This window comes from Bos javanicus, chromosome 7, assembly GCF_032452875.1.
Source record: "Bos javanicus breed banteng chromosome 7, ARS-OSU_banteng_1.0, whole genome shotgun sequence".
NCBI classification, from domain to species: domain Eukaryota; kingdom Metazoa; phylum Chordata; class Mammalia; order Artiodactyla; family Bovidae; genus Bos; species Bos javanicus.
Window position 1 is genome coordinate 46,140,005 of NC_083874.1, and position 21,759 is coordinate 46,161,763.

The 21,759-nt window shown below is 49.7% G+C and overlaps 1 protein-coding gene across 13 annotated transcripts in view; it reads left to right on the forward strand.

Moving 5' to 3' along the window:
* LOC133251295 (uncharacterized) overlaps positions 1-21,759 on the forward strand; it is a 293,640-nt gene that overhangs the window by 82,446 nt on the left and 189,435 nt on the right. The window contains exon 1 of one of the 13 annotated variants that reach the window (XR_009737565.1): positions 2,320-2,648. The exons of 6 other annotated variants lie outside the window; for them this stretch is intronic. Coding sequence is in view for 1 of the 7 variants with exons in the window: in XM_061423559.1 (XP_061279543.1) it covers positions 20,390-20,605 (216 nt within the window). In the remaining 6 variants the exon portion in view is untranslated. Of the gene's footprint in view, positions 1-2,319; positions 2,649-17,921; positions 18,362-18,384; positions 20,606-21,759 lie in introns of those variants that run through there. 6 more of the 13 variants (XR_009737564.1, XR_009737578.1, XR_009737575.1 and 3 more) reach the window with 6 other exon arrangements.

The window sequence follows — 21,759 nt, forward strand, 5'->3', positions numbered from 1 at the left end:
ACACTGGGGCTCAGGCACCTGTGGCTCTCTGGGACCCTCCCTGTCTCTCCATGTGAAAGACGGGAGGCCCAGGAAAAAAGCTGCAGTCTGAGGATCTCAAGCCTAGAAGGTAGGAAACACGACTGCAGAATTCTCTCCAGCTGCAAATTGCATGTCCAGTCTAGGTGCTTTAGTTTCTTACCATAAAATCTGGTAGCAATGCCAGTAAGCTTGGAAAGGATTCTTGTTGTTCAGTTACCATGTCGTCCCCGACTCTTTGTGATTCCATGGACTGCAGCACTCCAGGCTCCCCTGTCCTTCACGATCTCCCGGAGTTTGCTCAAACTCATGTCCATTGAATCAGTGATGCTATCTAACCATCTCATCCTCTGCCACCCTCTTCTCCTTTAGCCTTCAATCTTCCCCAGCATCAGGGTCTTTTCCAATAAGTTGATTCTTCACATCAGGTGGCCGAAGTATTGGAGCTTCAGCATCAGTCCTTCCAGTGAGTATTCAGGACTGATTTCCTGTAGGATCGACTGGTTTGATCTCCTTGCTGTCCAAGGGATTCTCAAGAGTCTTCTCCAGCCCCACAGTTCGAAAGCATCAATTCTTTGGTGCTCAGCCTTCTTTATGGTCCAACTCTCATATCCACACATGAGTACTGGAAAAATCACAGCTTTGACTATATGGACCTTTGTTGACAAGTGATTTCTCTTCTTTTTAATCAGAGGTTAAAGCGTCTGCCTCCAATGCGGGAGACCCAGGTTCGATCCCTGGGTCGGGAAGATCCCCTGGAGAAGGAAATGGTAACCCACTCCAGTATTCTTCCCTGGAGAATCCCATGGACAGAGGAGCCTGGCGGGCCACAGTCCACAGAGTCGCAAAGAGTCGGACACGACTGAGCGACTTCACTTCACTTCAGGTTGATCATAGTTTTCCTTCCAAGGAGCAAGCATCTTTTAATTTCATGGGTATAGTCATAACTGGCAGTGATTTTTGGAGCCCCAGAAAATCTGTCACTGCTTCCACATTTTCCCCATCTATTTGCCATGAAGTGATGAGTCTGAATGCCACAATCTTACTTTTTTGAATGCTGAATTTGAAACCAGTAGTGGAAGGGATTGCTGTACTTAGTCTCAGTCATGTCCAACTCTTTGTGACCCTATGGACTGTAGCCCGCCAGGCTCCTCTGTCCATAGGAATTCTCCAGGTAAGAATACTGGAGTGGGTTTCCATGCCCTCCTCTAGGGAATCTTCCCAATCCAGGGATCGAACCCAGGTCTCCCACATTGCAGGCAGATTCTTTACCATCTGAGCCACCAGGGAAGTGATGCTATCTAACGCTAGTGGTAAAGAACCCTCCCACTAATGCAGGAGACTTAAGAGACGTGGGTTCAATCCCTGGGTTGGGAAGCTCTCCTGGAGAAGGAAATGGCAACCCATGCCAGTATTCTTGCCTCGAGAATTCCATAGACAGAGGATACTGATGGGCTATAGTCCATGGGCTCCCAAAGAGTTGGATTCAACTGAGGCGAGTTAGCTTGCATGCACACAGACCCCCAAGGGAAAAATGTGTGTGGTGTCATGCAAAATTAGTTTTTCAAGGACTTGGCTTACTGTACCAGATAATTCTCTTGAAAGTATTGGTCAAGCAGGGGCCATAGGGTGGATTGCTTCCCTCCACTCCCCCACCCCGCCCCCACCAAGGCAACCTAGTTTCCTAGAAGAGATGACAAATTCTGGGTCGTATAACACTCTGTCCAGGAAGCATCTTTGGAGAGCTCCATGACTATAGCCAACTTGCCTTTGAGGTAGAGGACCTGGCCAGCTCTGCCAGAGGAGGCCCCAGGGCCAGCTCCTGGGGCCAGAGGAGCCCAAGCCTGCCTCCTGGAACTCACAGCCAGCCTTGTGGGGAGAGGCAAGGATGCTGGCCCTTGCCTGTTCCCGGCTGGTGCAAAGCACAGCAGTGCAGAGCCCAGGCCTCCCTCTGCCTGCCTTTCTCCATGGTCGCTGGGTATCTGAAGACCCTTCCTGGCAGAAACCGGCAGTCTGCTTGGGCAGAAGGTGTATCTAGCCCCGTTTGTGTTCTCCCTCCTCTACCCTAGACTACGGCTGCTGCTTCTGTGTCAAGTTCAGACCCATCTTGAGAGGGAATCTGCACCCAGCAACCAAGCAGAAAGGCCCCTTCTCCTTCTGTCCCAGGGCCCAGTTGAGGAGGAGGGTGGGCAGACTGAGGGCTGAAGGTGCTGGGACCCTGGCACCTTTAAGAAGCTGTCCTCCCTGGCTGGCCTGGGGCTTGGTTAGCCCAGGCACTCTGCTGATGGTCACTGGGTGATAAGCGGTAAAGCCTGGCTCCTTTCGCCTTTGAACTGAGCGCTGCCTTTCTTCCGCCTGGGAGCCGTTTTGAACTGCCAGTTCCTGGGGATTAGATGCATGTTTAGGCTGGATGAACTCATGAATGAAAATATTTTGCTTCGTGGTTTCGACAACAGAGACCTGCACGGTGGGCCCCCCTTTTCTCTCTCCCTCGCTTAGCACCACCCACACAGGCCCACCCTAATAGAGGGGGCGCAGGCTCTCCCAGCAGCACCCGAGCTGCTCTCTGATAGTTTGGACAGGACCAGTGTGCTGTGATGCAACCAGACCACGGGCAGCCTTTGGGCCAGGTGAGCACTTTCTCGATCATTTTCCCCTTGATCCATGATAGCAAGATCGCCGAGAGGCAGCCCAGGGGGCTTCCATTCACGAGCAGGGGCAAGGTGAGGAGGGAGGAACTGGCCCTGGATTCGTGTGCTTCACCTCGCTTTGATTCCACTGCCATGGGCGCCTTGAGCTTTGGGGGGTGTGGGTCGTGTGGTTGGCCATCTGAGTCCTGCTATCTTGGAGGTGTGGGGGTCATGGAAGAGACAGGGGTATCAGAGTTCAAATCTCTGCTCGGACTCTTAGTTGTGTGACCCTGAGAAAGTCACGCCGTTGCCTCACATCCCCAGTTTATGGGTGAAGACACTGGGATTCCCACATCTCCCTGCTGATCTGCTCTGAGGGTTGTTAGTGCATGAGGTGCCAACCATTGTGCCTGGTATGAAGTTAGCATTGCATCACTGTCCATTCCCTCCCTGTTGCTGGGCTTGGCTGGGCCAGCAGCCTGAGCCAACACCCACTCCATGTCTCCTGTGCCCTACTTTCAGAGAATGAGGAAGACCCAAGGGAGGTGCTTACAGGGCCCCAGTGTGACGGATGAAGTCATCAGCTCCTAAGTGAATTAATGCTGCAATTAATAGATTGATGCTGTTGCTGGCTGGGTTACACCCTTGGCTGGTTCCACCAGATATATCATCTTTATTGTCACATAACTCTGGGGGATACTGAGACCAGCACCCACCATCCAGAGGGCAGGTGTCGGTCATCCCCTCTTGCACGAAGTTGCTGGGCACTTCCTGTAAGGGGCGTAGGCCGGTGGCTACTAGATATCTGCACTGGGATGTAGTGCTTTCCATTGTTGTTTAGTCGCTAAGTCATATCGGACTCTCTGCGACCCCGTGGACTATAGCCCGCCAAACTCCTCTGTCCATGGAATTTTCCAGGCAAGAATACTGGAGTAGGTTGTCATTTCCTACTCCAGGATATCTTTGCAACCCAGCGATCGAACCCATGTCTCCCGCATCTCTTGCACTGGCAGGTGGATTCTTCACCACTGAGCCACCAGGGACGCACAACAACAATTCGGGTATAATGTTTTCTGTTACTTAGTGAACAGATTCAGTTGAGGATCAAAACAAGCCTTGGGCTGGTCACTGATGACCTGGCTTGCCTGGGCGGGAGGCAAGCCTGGTGCCATCTCGTGTGTGTATGTGTTGTGGGGCAGAAAATATTATTGGGCTTGTCTCATCTTAACTCCTGATCAGCAGCTCTATCACTGAATAATGGGTAGTGTTATTCTACCCAAGTACTATAGGCTACATGGAGAGAAACTAGAGTTAACATTTTGGAGGCTTCTCGTCTTTTCTTTTTTCCCTCTGTATACGTTTTTCTCCACTTATAAAACAGTATGGTCCATTTCTGTAACTTGCACTCACTTTCCAATCTACCGTGGTATGTATTGCTGTGTGTATACTTCAGTATATCGTGATAGCCTTTTACATTCTACACCATCGTTTGCGAGGAGGGCCTGTGGTACAAAAGTGTTCCAGTTTTCAAAACCACTGTCTCATATGTGGTTGTATAGGTGTCAGCCATCACTAACCACACGGTGATGAAGCTCCTTATATTAATATGAGCTGCCCGCAGACAGCTGTTTCCCTAAGAATAAATGCTTAGAAATTTAATTTCTCAAAAAGATATGTGTTTTTCAGGCTTTTGCTAAGTTGCCTTCCAAAATGTTAGGACTAATTTATCTTCCTCCCAGTAGTGAGAGTGTTTGCTTCCCTGTATTCTCTCCGATACCAGGAATCAAATATTTAAATCTCTCTTCTGCTCTACTAGAGGAAGATAAACGAATATCTTATTCTTTTAACTCGCGCATGCAGCGTGCGGAGGCCCATGCTGAGTCTTTAGTGAGGACCTGCTGTGTGCAGTACTGTGTGTGCGAGGCCCAGGCAGGCCCTGGAGAAGCAGGAGATGGTGGGCCTTGTGCCACGGGGGCTGACGGTCATGTCCAGAGGTCAGGAAATGGTGTCTGTGAGGTTGTTCCTTCAGCTGGTGTTTATCAAGCGCAGACTGGGGGCAGAAGCACCGAAAGCTGTGGGAACACGGAGGAGGGCAGCATTAGAGAAGGAGATTGCATCAGGCTGAGGCCTGAAGGAGAAGCCGAGATTCGGCAGGGGAGGAGGGGAGAGGGGTTGTAAGCGCCTGCAGTGTGGACGGGAGTGTGGGTAGATGTCAGACGGGGGCTGATGGGTGGCCTCTGGCAGTGCTGGCGTGTTTCTCAGGGAGGCCAGGCCTGTGGGAGGTGCACAGGTGTGGGGCTCCCCTGCATAGTGGTGTGGAAGATGGGGTGAGGGGCACCATGTGGCCCCCTCCCTACTCTGAGGCATCCCTTCTGGATCTGCTCTGGGATGAGTCTCTCGAAAGGCTGAAAAGAACCTTTCTCTGGATTCAGAAGCTGTGCTCTGCACTGTCCCTTCCTAGGCCGGGGCCCGAGGGTTCTGGGTGAGAGGGAGTCAGAGGTGCCCTTGATACGCAGAGCTCAGCTCGAGGAGGAGGCAGGCCCCCGCCCAGCTCTGCTCATCTCAGCCTTGCCGGCCTGCTTCCGGAAGGCCGGCTTCCCTCTTGTCCCTCCCTGCTGCCTCTGGAAGGGCGGCCTGACTTCTCACCAGCGCCCTTGGGCCCTTTGAGGTAGGCCTGCGCTGAGGTTGCCGGCTGTGCGCTGGGCATCTCAGCCTGCTTGTTTCTTTCATGGCCGGGTCCACGGTACTGCCTTCTCTCCAGTGGAAACCTGTGCGTTCTCACTGCACGTCTTGGCTTCCTTGGACAGATCCCCATCTTAGGACTTGCTCATCATTCCAGGTGGACAGAGATCACCTCCTCCCAGAAGCCCACCTAGCTCTCTAGCCCTCTTGGGCAGGGCACAGCTCTCCTTGCTTAGGGAAGGGGGGCTGCTCAGAGGGGGTGGGTCTGTAAGGCAGCATTTCTCTAAGAACCAGAGCAGGAGTTGCTCAGTAGGCACCTCCCTCCTTCTGCTGTCCTGAGTAAAGTGCTAATGAGAGAAGCGCAGAGGCTGTGTGACACGAGTCGGAGGTCAGGCTCAGGAAACAGCAGGTCTGGAGGGGACCTGGCTCCGCGCTCAGATGCTGTGTAACCTCAGGCAAGTTACTTAACCTGTCTGAACCAAGGTTTCTTCATCTGCTTGATGGAGAATATGCCTCAGGGATGTTGTGAGCATTAACAAGATAATGAGTGTGTAACCCTCATAACCCCCGGGCCCCACGTGGCCAGGCCTCTGCACAATCTGGCACCCAGAAGTAATTAGAAAGCTGTCTCTCTATTGTCTTTTGAAGGAAGTTGAACAGTGGGAGTCCCTGTCCTGTGCCCCAGAGGCACACTTGAGCCCGTGTGCCCAACAGCAGTTCTCTCCCCCAACCAGCTTTCCTTTCCTCTGTGCTCCCCACACCCCAACTCTTGGTGATGTAGATGGGCCCACCCTCCAACAAAGCCTTTCTCCAGTTTCGTCCTTCCTCTGCCCTGCCTACCACCTCCTGACCCTACATCACACAAGAGGCAGGGGCAGCTGGCAGACACAGGAGTCCCTTAGAATGGGTACAGGGAGAAAGAAATACTTACATGTGGATGGATGAGCTGTCTTAGATGCACAAGCTCCTGGTCTACTGTTCATGCTACAGTGGTATGAGGCTGACACAATTCATGAAGTGTTGATGGAGGACCTATTATACACCTGGCACCAAGTTAGAGTTCATCCTCAGAAAAACTGCGAAGCCAGCAGTGTGAGCACCATGTGACAGGTGAGAGAACTGCAGCTCAGAGTGCCTGCATCACTGTGAGTTGTACAATTTGTCACCCCCACCGGTGGTTAAGTGTTAGCAGGGTGCCAGGCTGTGTGGGGAGCTCTGCAGGGTGAGGGAGCCCCTAAGAGTCCTCCCCTTACTCCCAGGTCTGGCAGGGGGACCATTTGGATGAGCAGAGAACAGGCTAGAGGCAGGTGATGGACAGAGCCTAGATGTGCAGGATTAAATATTTACATTAGGTAAAGATGAGAGTTAAGTGCCTCAGAGGCAGGCAAGGGAGAGTGGAGGGAATTGCTGCTGGGGCAGCCCCAAAGAGCTCCTAGAGAGCTGCAGGAGAGGGGACCGTCTCTGCGGGCTCAGCAGAACCGTGAGGGGCTGGGGCCAGAGCAGGAGTCAGGGGCTGCATCTCCTGCGAGATGTGTGAGATTGTGTGGTGGCCCAGGAATGTGGGAGCCACATACTTTTGTGTAATTAGGTCGGCTCCTCTGCAGCGACTGCAATTAGCTGCAGGCAGGAGACAGGACTTCCTGCAGCCAAGGTCACTTCTGCACCTGGGGCGGCTTACCTGGGCTCCTGCTGTCTGGGCTCGGGCCCCGTGGAGTTTCCGGCAGGGGCAGCCGAGAGGCAGGTGGGGCTATTGGGACTCCAGGGTCACAGCTCCCACCTCACAGCAGGAGAAGAGAATTGTCCTGGCCCTCATCCTGCCACTCAGCCCTTTTTATATCTTCTCTGATGCTCAGCTGAAGAGGAGCCTGTTGTTCCCTCTCTTTACCTCTTCGGGGGCTGTTTCTGAGCCTTTCTCACTGTTGCTGCCTGTGAGACGCACTGTCGGCACCCTGGAGGCAATCAGCACCCCTGCCTAGTCCGTGAATGCCTTGTATGCCTCCTTCCATGGGGAGCTCAGTGGCAAGAATATTCTGAGACTCTGGTTTTTACTTTTGAGGGGCCCAACCTATCCTGCTTTAATGAAAAATATGAAGAATGGGATGATCCTTGCAGCCACTTTGTTTCTTTTACAGTCCAGGGAGTATTATTTACTTACCTAATTTTATCTGTAGCAGTAATAATTACAGTCTTTGTGCCCCTTACCAGCCCTGCCTCTCTGTCTCCTGGAATTATGAGATACTAGACATGAAAACTTGGAAGCAGGAGGGTCATTATTCCCTTTTCTTTACAGATGGGAAAAACCAGAGGTTGAAGTGAGTTGTTTGCTCAGGGTCACGTGGGGCGGCTGACAGTGGCCCTGGGCCACAGGGGTGCCAGGTGGCACCATCCTCGGGCTTTCACATCCCAGCTGGGATGAGTGCTGTGGCTGAGATGGGACATTCAGTCTGGACATCTGGGCTCTCCCACCATGCCAGGCTGGGCTGGAGAGGGCAAGCTGCCTGGTCCATCACACAGGGTTGAGGAAGTCAGTAGCATGATGTGAGGTGATGCATGTGAGCAGGGAGGAGGCCCTGCCCTGCAGTGGCCTAGGGCGTGGTGGTGGCAGACTTAGGGCACAGCTTGGGAACACACTGGCTGCCCTCTCAGGCCACTCTCTCAAGGCTTTGCTGTGAGTCCCTGGTTCCTTTATTCAACACTGTGTACCCCAGAGTTGGAGAATGGTCTCTGAATCCTTGGAGCTTGGCTTTTCCAGCTATCCCCTTGAGGAGGGGACGCTGAGTGCGCTGACCACTTGCTATGGAGTGCAAGTTAACTCAGGCAGGGCGCCTGAGGTCACCTATGTTCACAGGACACAATCTTGTATCCCTCTCTTTATATACCCTTAGATGAGGTACTATGTGGTAAATGTAAAATCAGTACTGTATGCCTGCCTCCCTGTAAATGTTCAGTTGCTGTTAGTGGCCATTATTACAGTTTTAAACAGTATTATTAAGGACACGGACAAGGTTCTTTGAGGTAACAGGCCTGCCCTGGTGTGGGGAGGCGGTGCTGCAGGAAGAGTAGCTGACATCACCTGTTGGCTCTGCATCTCCTTAAATCTCACCTCCTCTGATAGGCCCAGGCACCTTCAGTAGGAAGGAAACTCCAGTTGTTCTCTATTTCTGAGTGGTTGTGTTCTAGAAAGTCACTATGACACAGAAAGAGCAAATACTGAACTGTGCTTCTAAGGGAGGTGCAAAGTTTGGTTCCTGCAAACCTCAGTCACAACACACTCGTCAACTGAGCGATACCTAATCTTGTCCTATGTGAGTTTCTGTGTAGAGACACCTTCTGTAATATATGTATATTTAATTGATGAGCACTAAACTCAATAGTAGGGTTTCTCTGGTGGCTCAGTCAGTAAATAATCTGCCTGCAATGCAGGAGACTGGAGTTCGATCCCTGGATGGGGACGATCCCCTGGAGAAGGAAATGGCAACCCACTCGAGTATTCCTTCCTGGAAAATCCCATGGACAGAGGAGCTTGATGGGCTACAGTCCGTGGGATCGCAAGAGTTGCACACGACTTAGCGACTAAACCACCATCACCAAACTCAGTAGCACCCTCACGCCTAAACAAAGCTTACTTAGTACAGGGATGGTCTCTGTAAAGCGTACCACAGTATTCTTGCCCTTAGGTGTACTGGGTGGCACGTCTGCATGGCACCTGGGGGCCATTTTCAATGGTAAAATCACCAACAAAAAGCACAGAAATGTGGCCAACGAGGCACTATGTTGACTGTGGAAAGGAGGCTTGAGTGTAAGAGCTGAAACAACCAGGCAGAGTGTCGCCACGTCCCACCTCACCCGGGACCCTGCACATCAGGGAATGCAAAAATTCACTGTTCTCCACGTGTCTACATGTGCTCATGCCAGTCCTGCACGGCTTGATTCGGGGGGTCACTAATCAGTTTCAGCAAATAGGGAATGGTATACATGGAGTCTGTAAACTATGAGCATCAGCTGTGTATGGCAGCGAACCCACACTTCTGGCCCAGCCCAGATTGCTCAAGGATGGGAGGTGGCAGCAGAGCCCTTGAGCCACAGGCAACTCAGATGACCCCAGGGCCAGCTGCCGGCCCAGCCCGAGCACAGGGAGGCCACGGGGCTTTTAGGTCCCCTCCGGGCTCTTAGGTCCCCGCCGGGACTGTGGCTGAGCCGGAGCGCTTCATCCCAGGCGCCCTGATGGGTTCTCCATGCACAGCACTTGAGCTGTTTACGGCAGTGGGTGGGAGGGATGTGTTTATTTGTACTCTTTGGCCATATTTTGAACACGTAAATGAAAAGAAACTAATCTTTGCAGGATTTTCACTTTGTGCCCCCTTCTGCATCCTGCATCTGTTGGCTCCACAGAGCGCTGGCAGAGAAGAGAAAATTTGTTGGAGGTGGTCATATGTTAGGGACCCAAGCATCTGTGCAGGTGGGAAGGAGGACGGGGAGATTATGGATTCCCCAGTAGAGATCCCCCCAGGCCTGGCTCAAGGTGTGGGGTGGGGGTGGGAGTGGAGAGGAGGGCTGGGAAGGAGGACGGCAGGCTCCCCAACCCTCCCCAACTCCCTAGACTTACCTGAACCCTGTTAGTCCCCTAGAGGCTGAGATTGAGACCACGGAGGGTCCCTGGGCTCTCATCACCTCAAGTTGCAGGTGGTAAGTGAGGCCTCAGGGGGGCTGGGCAGTGCGTCCCCCATCAGCACGAAGCAGGGCTGGTCCTGGAGCAGACCTCCAGCCTCTCAGACCAGCATGCTCTCCACGTCAGCACGAGACAGTGCTGCTCCTTCTCCCTGAGCCTCTTGGTGTGTTGCAGAAGGGCAAGTTTCCTTCTTTTGTTAAGGACCTGCCCTCAGTTCTTTGGAGGGGTTAGGAAGTTGGGCTTTGGAGCCAGCTTGCCCACAGTAGAATCTTGGCTTAGTCACGTATTGGCTGTGCAACCTGGGGTAAGTAACTTAACCTCTCTGTGCCTCAGTTTGTTCTTTTTAAAATGGGGATTGACAGTACATATTCGTCAAGGTTGCACTGCAAATTTAATCAGTTAATATTTATAACACATCTAGAACAGCAGCTGGCACAAAGAAAGAGCTCTGTGTTTGTTAAATAGAGTAAAATTTATAGAATTACTGTGTGATCTTGGGCAAATCGTCCTTCTTGTGCGCGTATTTTTTTGTCATTTACAAAACAGGGGTAGATAATAATACCTACCACAGAGGGCTGTTTTAATCACTTGATGTGATGAATAGTGAGTTTACAATGCTTAGTGCAGGGTGAGCTTTTAAAAACAGACTAGATTTTATTATTGGCATTTTTATGCTCTGGTAGCCTTCTCCCTACTCCCTGGCACTCTACTGCCCTGAATTCGGATGAGGAGAGCAGAGGAGAGCAAACACAGATGGGCCAGGGGAAGGGAGATGCCAGGCTGCTGAGATCTGCCTGCACATGAGGCGCCTCTGGGCTTCCCCTCGGCAAAGCCCCTGTGACTAACTGGGTGGAAGGTCCCCGGAAATGAGTGGGGAGCTGTTCTCTGAGCCCCACCCTGCAGGGGCCTGGCTGCCCCACCCTCAGGGAGTCTGAGGACCTGCACTGGTCCCTAGGGGGTCCTTCACCAGGTCTCCTGCCTGGGGCTGATGTCTCGAGGGCGGCCCTTCCACCTGCCCGGGCATCTGGGCACACGTGTAGCCAAGGGCACTGTCGGCAGTGGGAATGCCATTCAGGGGAGGCGGGTGCCTGCAGAAAACTCCCTTCTGCAGTTCCTCTGGAGGGCTCGGGATACACTTCACAGGAAGCGTCAGCACAATTTTCTAATCAAGTTGAAGTCCGTGGCCCGTAGTTAGAAACAATAAATGAAACGCAATTTGAGCCGGCACTTTGCCTGAGTCTCCATTTCTGGAAGTGGGTGTGAGTGAGAAGCTGGTCTTTCTGAGGGAAGAACTTGACCCCCGACCCTGACAATTTAGCCCCCAGCCCTACCCTCAGCTTGCAGGGGCGGGACCCTCGGACTTTATTTTAGGTAATCATTCCAAAATCTTGATTTTGATCTGTCAGGTCAAAGTCCACACTACTCTGTAAATCAGTGCACTCTATTCAGCAGACTCTTTGTTTCTCCTCCTTCAAGCTCCTTCCACCTACCATGCTAGAGTTTGGTCTCAGAGATCATTGTTTAATCAATATTAAACCATTCACATAGTTTAAGTGTTTACTTATGTGCTTTGAATCATAGTTTGCAGTAAGAACAAGTGATGCCCCCCTAATCTGCCTTCACTACGCTCCCCAATACCCTAATTATGTAATTTAGAAAAGAACATTTCCTGACAGCAGTTTTTCAGTGCGCGGCAACAAATGCCGACTGGGGACAGGACCAAACAACCTGGTAATAGCTAGCACATGGAGAGCGCTGCCTCGGTCCAGGCAGCTTTGGCTTGGGGCAGACGCCCGTCCGTTTGGGTTAAGGCTTTCAAATGATGGCGTATTAGTGCCAGTAGAAGTAATTCCACATGAAAAGAGCTGAGCTAATAGCCCATCTCCAGTCTCTTTTAGTTTGCAGAATAGGCCCTCACTGCAAATTGTTACTGACTCAGACAGTCAGGAACAGATATCTCACCCAGCCTATGGGACTGACACGGCCAAAGACGTGTCCAACAGGCCAAAGTTTAGACCAACCCTGCTCTTCATGAACTCGCCAATCCCTCACATCTATGGTCTAGAGGCTGGGCCTGAATGTTGCTCATTGTTTTTGAGGGGAGTTTGGAGACTGGCCTATTGAATCAAGCTAAGTGGGAGTCTGAGGGGCTGTGGGTGTCATGTTGGGAGGTGGGAAGGCTCCATGGTTTCAAGTACACCTACACTTCAGCATCACCTGGTCAGTGTGGCAATTTTGGGTAGGAGGCGCCCTTGATGCTTTTCTCCTCCTCTGCCAGTGTCCACCACTAGCATCTCCAGTCCACTGACCCTTGCTCACCCTTGTCTGGCTTTGTGAGACCTCAATGCTTACTGATTCAGCTGCTTCCATAACAGGAATGGAAAACTACCCTTTCTGCTTCCCCGTTCCCTCATGGATTCCTCCGTCTGACAAATATTCCGTTGCTATGGAAACTCAGTGGACACCTTTGGGGGCTCACCTGTCTCAGCATTTGGGGCCTTGGTGTGCAGCCACTCCTTGGGCGGAAGCCAGCAGCTGTGGGCCTGTGTGGTTATGTAGTCATCTAGCCACTCGGGGCTGTGCTCTTGACAGTCCCAGAGGAGGGGTAGGGACGAGTGAGAAGCAAACTGAGCTGCGGAAATCTTAATTTGGCTGTGAGTCCCAAACCAATGCGTTAGCCTTTCTAGAAGCGCTGGTTGCTATGGTTACAGAAGTGGTGCCAATTGCAAGAGTTGTTTTTGTGGTTAGGGTGCCTGTCTTAGACAAAGAGAGTGAGGCCAAGCCAACAGCCTCCATCCTCCCACTCTTCAAGGGTTGGATATTGTCAACCCTGGCCTCGGAAGGTGGGGGTGACAGCCTCCCACAGTGGCCCTTTAATCCTTGCAGTTATTCTGGGGGTCCAATGGCTTCAGCCAGAAAGGAGTCGATCACCTAGCCCTCCGAGAGAGACCCCACAGGTGGGCTCACCAGTGGAGAAGGGGCCACTCAGAAATGGCAGAAATCAAGAGTTCAGCAATCTCTCTCTCGGGACAGACTCACCATAGAGCGTTCTTTATGGAATCTTCTGCCACCCAGAGCCTGGCCACGAGCCTGCGTGTAGGGCCTGCGTCTTTAGGCCACATTTTGTCTTGGGCCTCAGATATTAGCTCCCCTGAAAAATTTCCTAAGTGACGGAATGGAGGCCTTTTCTTTAGTAGGGGTGCTTGTGTAGCTCGTTAATTCTCAAAGTGTTTTACAAATATTTATCCACCTTAGGTCATTTGCAAACCTAACCCCTGTCATCCCACCTCAAGGTTGTCCCCTCCAGCCTGGTTGCCCAAAATGAAGTCAGAAGCCTTGGACTGGGAATTCCACATTGGCGGATTTTGAAAAGCTGGCCTGAACGGTTTGTTTATTTCTCTAGTCTGCCCTTCTTAGAGTCCCAGAATGTGTCAGGACTTCCCAGGCCAGACATGCAAAGCCCTTTGCCCTCCCTGCCAGAGGTGAGAGTATTTTATTTATGAATTCATCTTAAATCACTTTTTAAAATCACTTTTAATCAAATTAATAGTCTTTCTCTGAGATTATGTCAAAGCATCAAAAATAAAGAGGGCTTTGGATGGGAGTGAGATATTTTAGGACAGGTCACCAATTCCCTCCGACTTGCTTTCCCTGCTGGCACAGGCAAATAGAGAAAGTCTAGTTTGTTTTGCTCTCAGAGATACCTGAGGTCTATTTCCTTGTAAAGAGGAAGGCCCCCCCGCCCCGGGATTTGGAGGCCTGGGTCATTCCCAGGGGCAGTTGCATGCTGAATGTCAGTGATGTTTCCCCCAAGACCCACCCAGATGATTCCTGGGTTCCTGCCCCTCCCCATCTTCCCAGCAACCCACCGCCCTGAGTTTCATCAGGGTTGCTGGCCTCAAAGTGACCAAACCTGAATTTGCCTCAGCCCCTGGTCTCAGAGGTTGTGACTAATGAAGACTGACCCCTGGTGAATTTTCAGAAGCCATGACTTGCCTGCACTGAGCCTGTTCTGCCGATAAGATAGGCTTTTGTGTCGAGTGGGCAGGGGGGTAGCAGCTTCTATACAGTCCATATCAAGGTGTTACTAATCCTTGGCTGGCTAATGTTTGCCAAATAAATAGCCTCATTAGGAAGGTCTATAAAAGTCCGATAAGATTCTTCTAATTATCCCCCAAAGCACAAATACTTGGGGTTTCAGTTTAGCAGAAAAGAGACATCGAGAAAAGAGGGGAAAACGTGCGAGTGTGAATATTTAACAATGGGTTTCCCTCCACCTCAGCCCTAGCACGGGCACATCTACCATTTCATATTTTGTTTTTGCAAAAGCAACAAATTGCTGAACAGGAGGAAAAAAAAAGACAATGACATATTTTAGGTTACTATTTCACCTTTGCAAATCAATATACAAGCCATTAAAACTACATTTTTCCATGAATGATAAGTGTAATTACCTCTCTCTTGCCGTAAAAACTTGTCCTTATTAAATGTAAATATTTAAAAATGATTGAAATATATTTGAAGGGCACTTTATAGCTTGATTTTATATGCTGACATCTGGGTTGCCTTTCCTAAAACACTCTGTTTCTTGGAGAGTTATTAAATTAGTATTTTGAAAGGACTAACACTAGACTTGTTCCTTGTTTCAATTTTAATTTCGTACATATTTAGATTTACTGGGAACTCAGAGAGGGCTTACATTTAGCTAGTACATCGTTATGTTTGTGGGATTTGTACACGTAGAAGTCATGATATTATTTGCAGAGAGTATCTTTACACAGTGGGAAACTCCATCTCTACCCCTGCAAAGTATAAGAGTAGAGGAATCGAGAGTCTAAGATTTCTGGCTATAAATGTTTAATTTTCCAATTCTTCTGAGCAGGAAGATTGCTTTAAATATTTATTTTACTTTTAATTGTGCATTATTTCAGATAGCAAATTACCCGATCTATTTTCTTATAGATCTGTCAGAGATTATTTAGTTGAACTCCGAGAAAGATACGCAGTATGATTATTTTATTTTTTATTTTCCTAGCTCCACTCTTAGGAAGAGATTTTCTTTTTCTTTAAAAATTCTCATTTTTAGTTGTCTCATTTTTAGAAAGGTGAGATGATTCAGTTCTGTGCTTGAGAAAGTTTCAGAGAAGGATAGAAAATCTAATATTTGAAAACACAAGCTTCACTAACATACTTAATTCCAGATGGCAAAAAGACCATGCCCAAAAATGTGAAAGAATTCAACATTTGGTGGCTCAAATATTTTTTCATGATAAACAAATATTTCTGGGGTGGATGTATTCCTGAGCTCTGCATAGGAAAGCAACCATCCATGCAAGCCGCGCTGGGCTGCCCTTCAAACTCTCTTTGCTCTTTTCCTTTCACTATGTTAAATCCTTGAGATGTGTGAAGATGTTATGATAGGCAGTGGGTCAAGTGATCTGCACATGTAGCTTTTTATAAATTTTTCTTTGCAAAGGAAAATTTTTCTTCAAATAAATCCCCCCAAATAAATGGTTTGTAAAAACAAAAGTCTATTTGTTTTGAAACTGCACAGAAGAAACCATGTTATAACAATATCTCTTTTTTGAGTTCTGCCTGAGAAAAGAAATTTACCTATAGTCAGCGATTTCCCTCATGATAAGCCTTTAAAAAATAAAGTTGTCTCTTGGGAGAAAATAAACATTAGCGAAGTGGAGGTATTTGTAACGAGGTGGCCTTTATTCACTTGTCCAATGGAACTGTTGAACCTTTGTTTTTCTATCCACCCCCCCCCAACACTGTGTCTTTTTATTTCTTTATAGTTCTGTTCATGTAAATTCCTGAACCATAAGCATTTTAGAAATTTGTTGCTTGTAATTACATAGGTGCTTCTTGGATGAGCAAATGTGCTGTTTTTTCCCCATGTGGAATAGAAATTTTAGATAAGTTTTGAAATTCTTTTTTTTTTTTTTTTTTTTTGCTGAAGCGTTTGGCAAATATCTGGGGTTTGAGGGTATTTTCACTGTGCCCCCGAAGGTGAGCAATCGAATAGGGAACATGCAGCGTTCACCAGGCAGTGACTTGGGAATTTTTCAGGAGACATTATTTTCTTACGTTAATGCCTTTGTAGATTCCATCGACGTTCAGACATCAAAGAGCATGCAATTAATAATGGGCATCTGGAGGGCTGATCACATGCTTCCGATGTTAAAGTGGTGAACGACAGGACAATCAGCCGTGGTCAGGTATTAGCTGTAATCATTTCTAAACAACAGCAGCGAAGCCTTCTCTTTTGTGCCTCTGCTCTCAGAAACGCAAAAGTTCACGTACAAAAGGTTCCCGTAGATGCTTTCCTTCTGGTGGATGAGTGAGTAATAAATGATTTGTAGACCTACATGGTCAGTGTTGAGTCAAATCACCTTAATTTCTTCAGTAAATGCAAACCCAATTTTGTGTGAACTTTTCCCCTTGAAGCCCAACATGGACGCAGGGCAACAGACAGCTGTTCGTATTATTTGAGCCTTTAGTTAATCCTCACCGATTTGTCCCTTTATTTGTTTGCATTTTCCAAAATATACGAATATTTCTCTAGCACTAGGACAATAGTCACTCTCTGCCTGCTGCCACCAAAAGCGTCCTTCCTAGTTATTTCATTTCTTTGATGGTAGCTTGTTTATCTTTTCCAAAGCGACCTATGTTACCCAACCCTAAGTAATATAAGATAGGCAGGTAAGACTGTATTTAAGCTCAACAAAAATGTTCCAGAGAAATATGGCGCTTTGGGCTCTAAATGCTTCAGCAGGTACAAAAAAACCTGCAACTCTTTAACAATAATTCTCATTTGAGTAGGTCACAGATAATAAAGGAACTCTTGTTTCTGGGAAATTAAAAAAATGACATGGGAGAAAATATTTATTTGCTCTCTACATTGGTCAAATGACTGGTGGATATTAAAAACCTGTAAACAGACAGATGCAACCAATTCTCTTTCATTAACAAATTGCAATTTCACAATAAAGTAAATGCATTAAAAAATGTCAACTTCCGAGATGCTGAAATTGTCAGAGCTTGAGCATACTTTAATTGTTTTAAAAAAAAAAGATATTCTAAACAATTCAGGGAAAAAAATTTTCTTGTAAATCTTTAAAGAACCAATGTAAATGTTAAAGCCTCCTTTGGCCGTTCAGGTAGCCAAAGCGCCGTTCAACCATGTGTACATTTCTGTACGTTTGCCCTTAGACTAAATCTACCCAGTCACCAGCTTTGTTTTCCTTCTAAGTACAAGCCATATCAGCAGCACATTTTAAAGTTAATTTGAAGCAGGGTCTATATATGGCCATCAGCAAATACGTTATAAGCTTATTATTTAATAGTGATTCCTGGGTAAGGCCATCATATCATCCCCTTCCTAAATCCAAATATAAAAGCTGAAATCATATTTGTTAAAACTGTCATTTTGAATTTGTGGTCCAGATTGTTTTCCTGAGCGTGCTGAGTAAGAGGCTCGAATGCTCCCAGCTGCAGGCACCCGGAGCCCAGCAAAGCCGCGGAGGCCAGAGGCTGAGCAGCTCCCAGCCTCAAACTGCCTGCCTGCTTCCCCCAAACAGAGCTCCAGCCCAGCGCGCTCACGGCTTTTCCACATTGTAAAATCATTTGATTTATTTGTTTGGTTTGGTTTGGTTTTTAGAAGCACTGCAGAAATTATTTCCTACTGGCAGAGAGGGCACTTTATGTTACACTACATTAGTTTCACATCATTAGTTTAGGGTCCTCAAACTTAAAATTGTAAAGTATATTGGAGGCTTCTAGAGACCTCAGTTCTGACCAGAGCAGAACCAATTAAACCTGATGGATTCCTTTCACTGTCTGTAACGTGTGAGGCCATACAGAACAAAGTGCTGTGGCACTGCTGAAGGGGTTCCCTCTGTTAGCTTTGGAATTTGGTGGTAGGAAATGTTGCAAGTTATTTATAAAAGAGGCAAAATTCCTCTGGTACTGTTCCGGTTCTTAAAAAAAAAAAAAAAAAAAAAAAACACGTAATTTTATCGTCACTGTTTGCAACAAGAAGCCAAGAAGGGGTGCCGATGACAGCCACGGACCCCATCTCTCTGGGCTGTCTCTCTCACTGCGTCAGCCACTTCCCGCTCCGCACTCTCGCTCTTTACAAGTAATTCTAAACCCACCCGCGGATAGAGGACTAGCCCAGACCAGAGCGGCCCTGCTGGCCAGGGGTTCACCCGGCAGGGTGCCAGGCTGGGGGAACCTGCACCGTGGGGCCGGGACTCTCGGGCCCCTCCCCCCGGTCTCCCCCACAGGGGTCCGCACCCAGCGAAGTTCTCCATCCCCTGGCCGGTGGAGGTGAAGTTCGCGGAGCCGGGAGAAGGTAGGCTGGAGCCTGGAGCGCCTTCTCCGCGGCCGGGCGGAAGGAGAGCCCCCGCTGGCTGGCCGGCTCCCACGCGCCCATTCCGCTCTCTCCTCCCTGACCCTTCCCTCCCCGGGGTCCCTTCCTTCCCGCAGCTTTTGAGGGAGACCTCGGCCCTTGCTGGTTGCGGTGGCGGAAGAGCCGCCGTGTCAGGTGAGCGCTCCCCGAAGCTCTCCTGCCACCTGTTGGCCGCCTGCGGTGGTGACGCCGGGAGAAGCCGCGCTGGTGGGACTGGCCAGGCCTGGCTTCCGAACCCCGGGGAGGATTGTTAATGACTTCTCTGCGGCCGCCGCTGTGTGCTGGCCAGGGCCCACAAACTGGTCCAGGGCCCACAGACTGGCTGACCTGCAGGTCTCTCCTGAAGCCCCCTCGGCTGGTTCTCCGAGGTTTCCCAGGCCCCCATCTGTGGCCCCTGAGCTAACCCACCCAGGAATATAATGCACAGGATGCCTCCTGTCCTGGCATCCTTTCTCTCAGGCAGCCATGGGACCAATGGAAGGTCCAGGGTGTCACTGGGGCCTCATAGGGCAGTGGTGTCTGGAAAGGGTTTGGTGTGTGCCCTGTAAGAGCCACAGTGGGGGGTGTGGGCTGTGACCCCCTGATGTGGTGCTGGTGCTCTGCCCTGAGACAGTGGAACAAAGGGAGGACAAGCCAGCCTGTCCAACCTGGGCATTCTTATACTGAGCAGAGGGGTCTGCCCAGCCCATCTCATTCCTTCCTTCCTGGGAAGTCCCCAGAGTGTGGATGGATAGCACAGGGAACTTCAGCCAAAGGTCAGAAGGAAAGGTGTAGGAGCTTCAGTATATAGGAGGCTGTGGCGCTTTCACACTGGAAGCTGGGGACCTTTTACTACACAATAAACCATGCCCAGTATTGTAGACGAGCAGTTCTGGAGAAATCAGGAACCCCCAACAAACAGGCTGGAGTTCACTCATGTGAACAGCTCTCTAAGGCACTTTTAACAAAGTGGGGCTCTAGTTTGGTGGATGTTTGGGGCATTTTGATACAAAGCAGTGCAGCAGTCCATTTCTGAACCATCTGGGGGCAGAACTAAACCTCTTTCCAGGGACCGATGGGCCAAGTCTTAGGAATGGATTTGGCCTGACTTTGAGAAAGTCACATGTGCTTTAGGAACATGAAAGGGCAGAGGACAAGTGTGGCGAGGATACTCTCATTCCTGTTTTAGGGAGGGGGTCTGGAGCCGTGGCTTCTCCAGGCCCCACTGGAGGGGGCCAGGAGCCACAGCTGCTGTTGGCCCACGCCCGGCGCTCAGCCCAGTTTGAGACACTGTGTATTTTCATTCCATGGTAGTTTTATACACAAAGACTGCATCCCTCTCAGCCCCGCCCGCTTGCGGCTCTCCTAGGCCTTAAACACAGAGTCTGAGGTCCAGTGGGGCATCTGTGCTTAATGCCGCTCAGCAGTGTGACTGGACCGCTGACACCCAAGTTTTACCAACAGAGGTCAAGCTGTTTTCATGGGGGCTGACTTATGTGTAATGTTAATACCTTTCCTCTAGTCTGTTTCGGGGGAGGTGATTGACCCTGAAAGCCAAGGGTGCCTGTTTTTAGGTGACGGTCTCCTGGCTTATCTAAGGCCAAAGTGTTCTTCCCTCCTAGTGTCTGAAATCGTAGGGAAGGGACTCTGGTATCTGGCCAAGTGGCTGCTGAGAAACCAGCCCTAAAAAGTTATTTTCTTAGTCCAGGGGTTCATGTGAGCCCTGGACTAGGGGTGATTTAGTTGTGTTTTTTCAGCTCACCTCATAATTTAATGGAGAAGAAATTCTTTGGCATGTTTCCTCCTGGGTGCCGACTGCCTTTGGAGGAGTTCTGTATGGAGCAGTGCCCCATGGTCAGAAATCTTCTCATTATGCCAGGCCTGGGCTTTCGGTAACCGCCAAGTGGCTGGCTGTAGGCTCTCAGGTTAGCCAACAGAGGAGGGAGAGAAATCCTCCTTAGCCGGGACTTGCATTTTTATGGAGAAGGAGGAATGTTAGAGAAGTCAGTAAACTTCCAGTGCTCACAGCCCTGTGCACATGAAGAGGAGAAGAAAAAACCCCAGGCCACTGGCTGTTTACTCCCAGCACAAAAGCGGCCTCCCTCCCACCCCTTCCCTTTTATTTTCGGCCTCTCTGACAGAAACATACTACCGACTGAATACGCCTTCCCACAATACTGTCCGTCACACCGGCCTGAGGGACCAAAGGTAAGCAGACTTTAAACACACCTGGCACCGCTAACTCCCGCCTTTGTGCTTAGAATGGCCGCCAGCCAGCTAGCTGCCCTGTCCCCCATTCACATGTCCTCCAGAGGAATTCTGACAGGGGGACTTCTTTCTGAGGCCGCGTAGTATTCTCAAATCAGGCCATTCAGACGCCTTGAGAGAGCTGGGGCAACCTCTGGGGTGAGCAGCCTGGTCAGGCTCCTAAAACTTGAAGCCGCTCAGCCTAGAGAATTCCCTGGGGGCAGGAAGCCTCCGGGAGGGACTCTTGACTCCCAGGTGGGCCTCAGCAGAAAGGGCAGGGTTTCTGAGGCTCCCAGGTGAGCCCTGTGGTTGCTAACTGTGCTGATGCTCTTCCTCACGCCCCTTGTGGGCACCTTGGAAGAGGGGGCAGTTGGCTGAGCTGTGACTGTCTTCCTGGCTTTATGCATCTGGAGTTGTGAGCTTTTCCCCAGAGTTGTGGCAAGTGAAGAGAGAAGGGGTGGTTGCTCTTCCTCATTCCAGGTTGCTTGAAGGTGCACCTCAGCGTTTGGCCTTTCCCATAACTGGGTACGAAATGGCCTTTTCTGAAACAGAGAAGAAGACTCCTGAGTCATTCTCAGTCTTCTCTCCAGCTGCTCCAAGTTCATGTGTTGTAACTTTCCTTCTCCTGTGATAACGTATTCCAGAGGCCAGTGAGAAGAAAATGTGGGGAAGTCTTGTAAGTGGGAACATTCTCCTTTAGGAGATGGAGCGGTTTGGGAGGGTGGTGATGCTTTCCAGGATCACAAAGCTGAGAGGTGAGGAAGCCATTGTGGCGCTTGAATTTGGGGCTGATAAGACTGGTTTTTGTAAAATGCTGGAATCCTCTGTGATTGTCACTTGGGAAACTCATCGTAGTGTTTATCTGTTGAGGAAGGAGAAGACAAAATGGACTTCTAGAACATCAATTGGTTTGCTCGTTGTCAACCCATCACTTAGTGTTAGTTCTGGCTGTTGAGTGTCATTGCTACCAGCCACTTAATCCCTGGGTGAAGCCAGGCTCTGCGTCAGCCCATCCTAGAGATAAAATCCAGCCCTGCTTTTCTTCTCCATGGGATCTCGGCCTAGGCAGCTGAGTGTTGCTCTGACTCCAACAAGCAAACCTCTGCAAGCAAAGC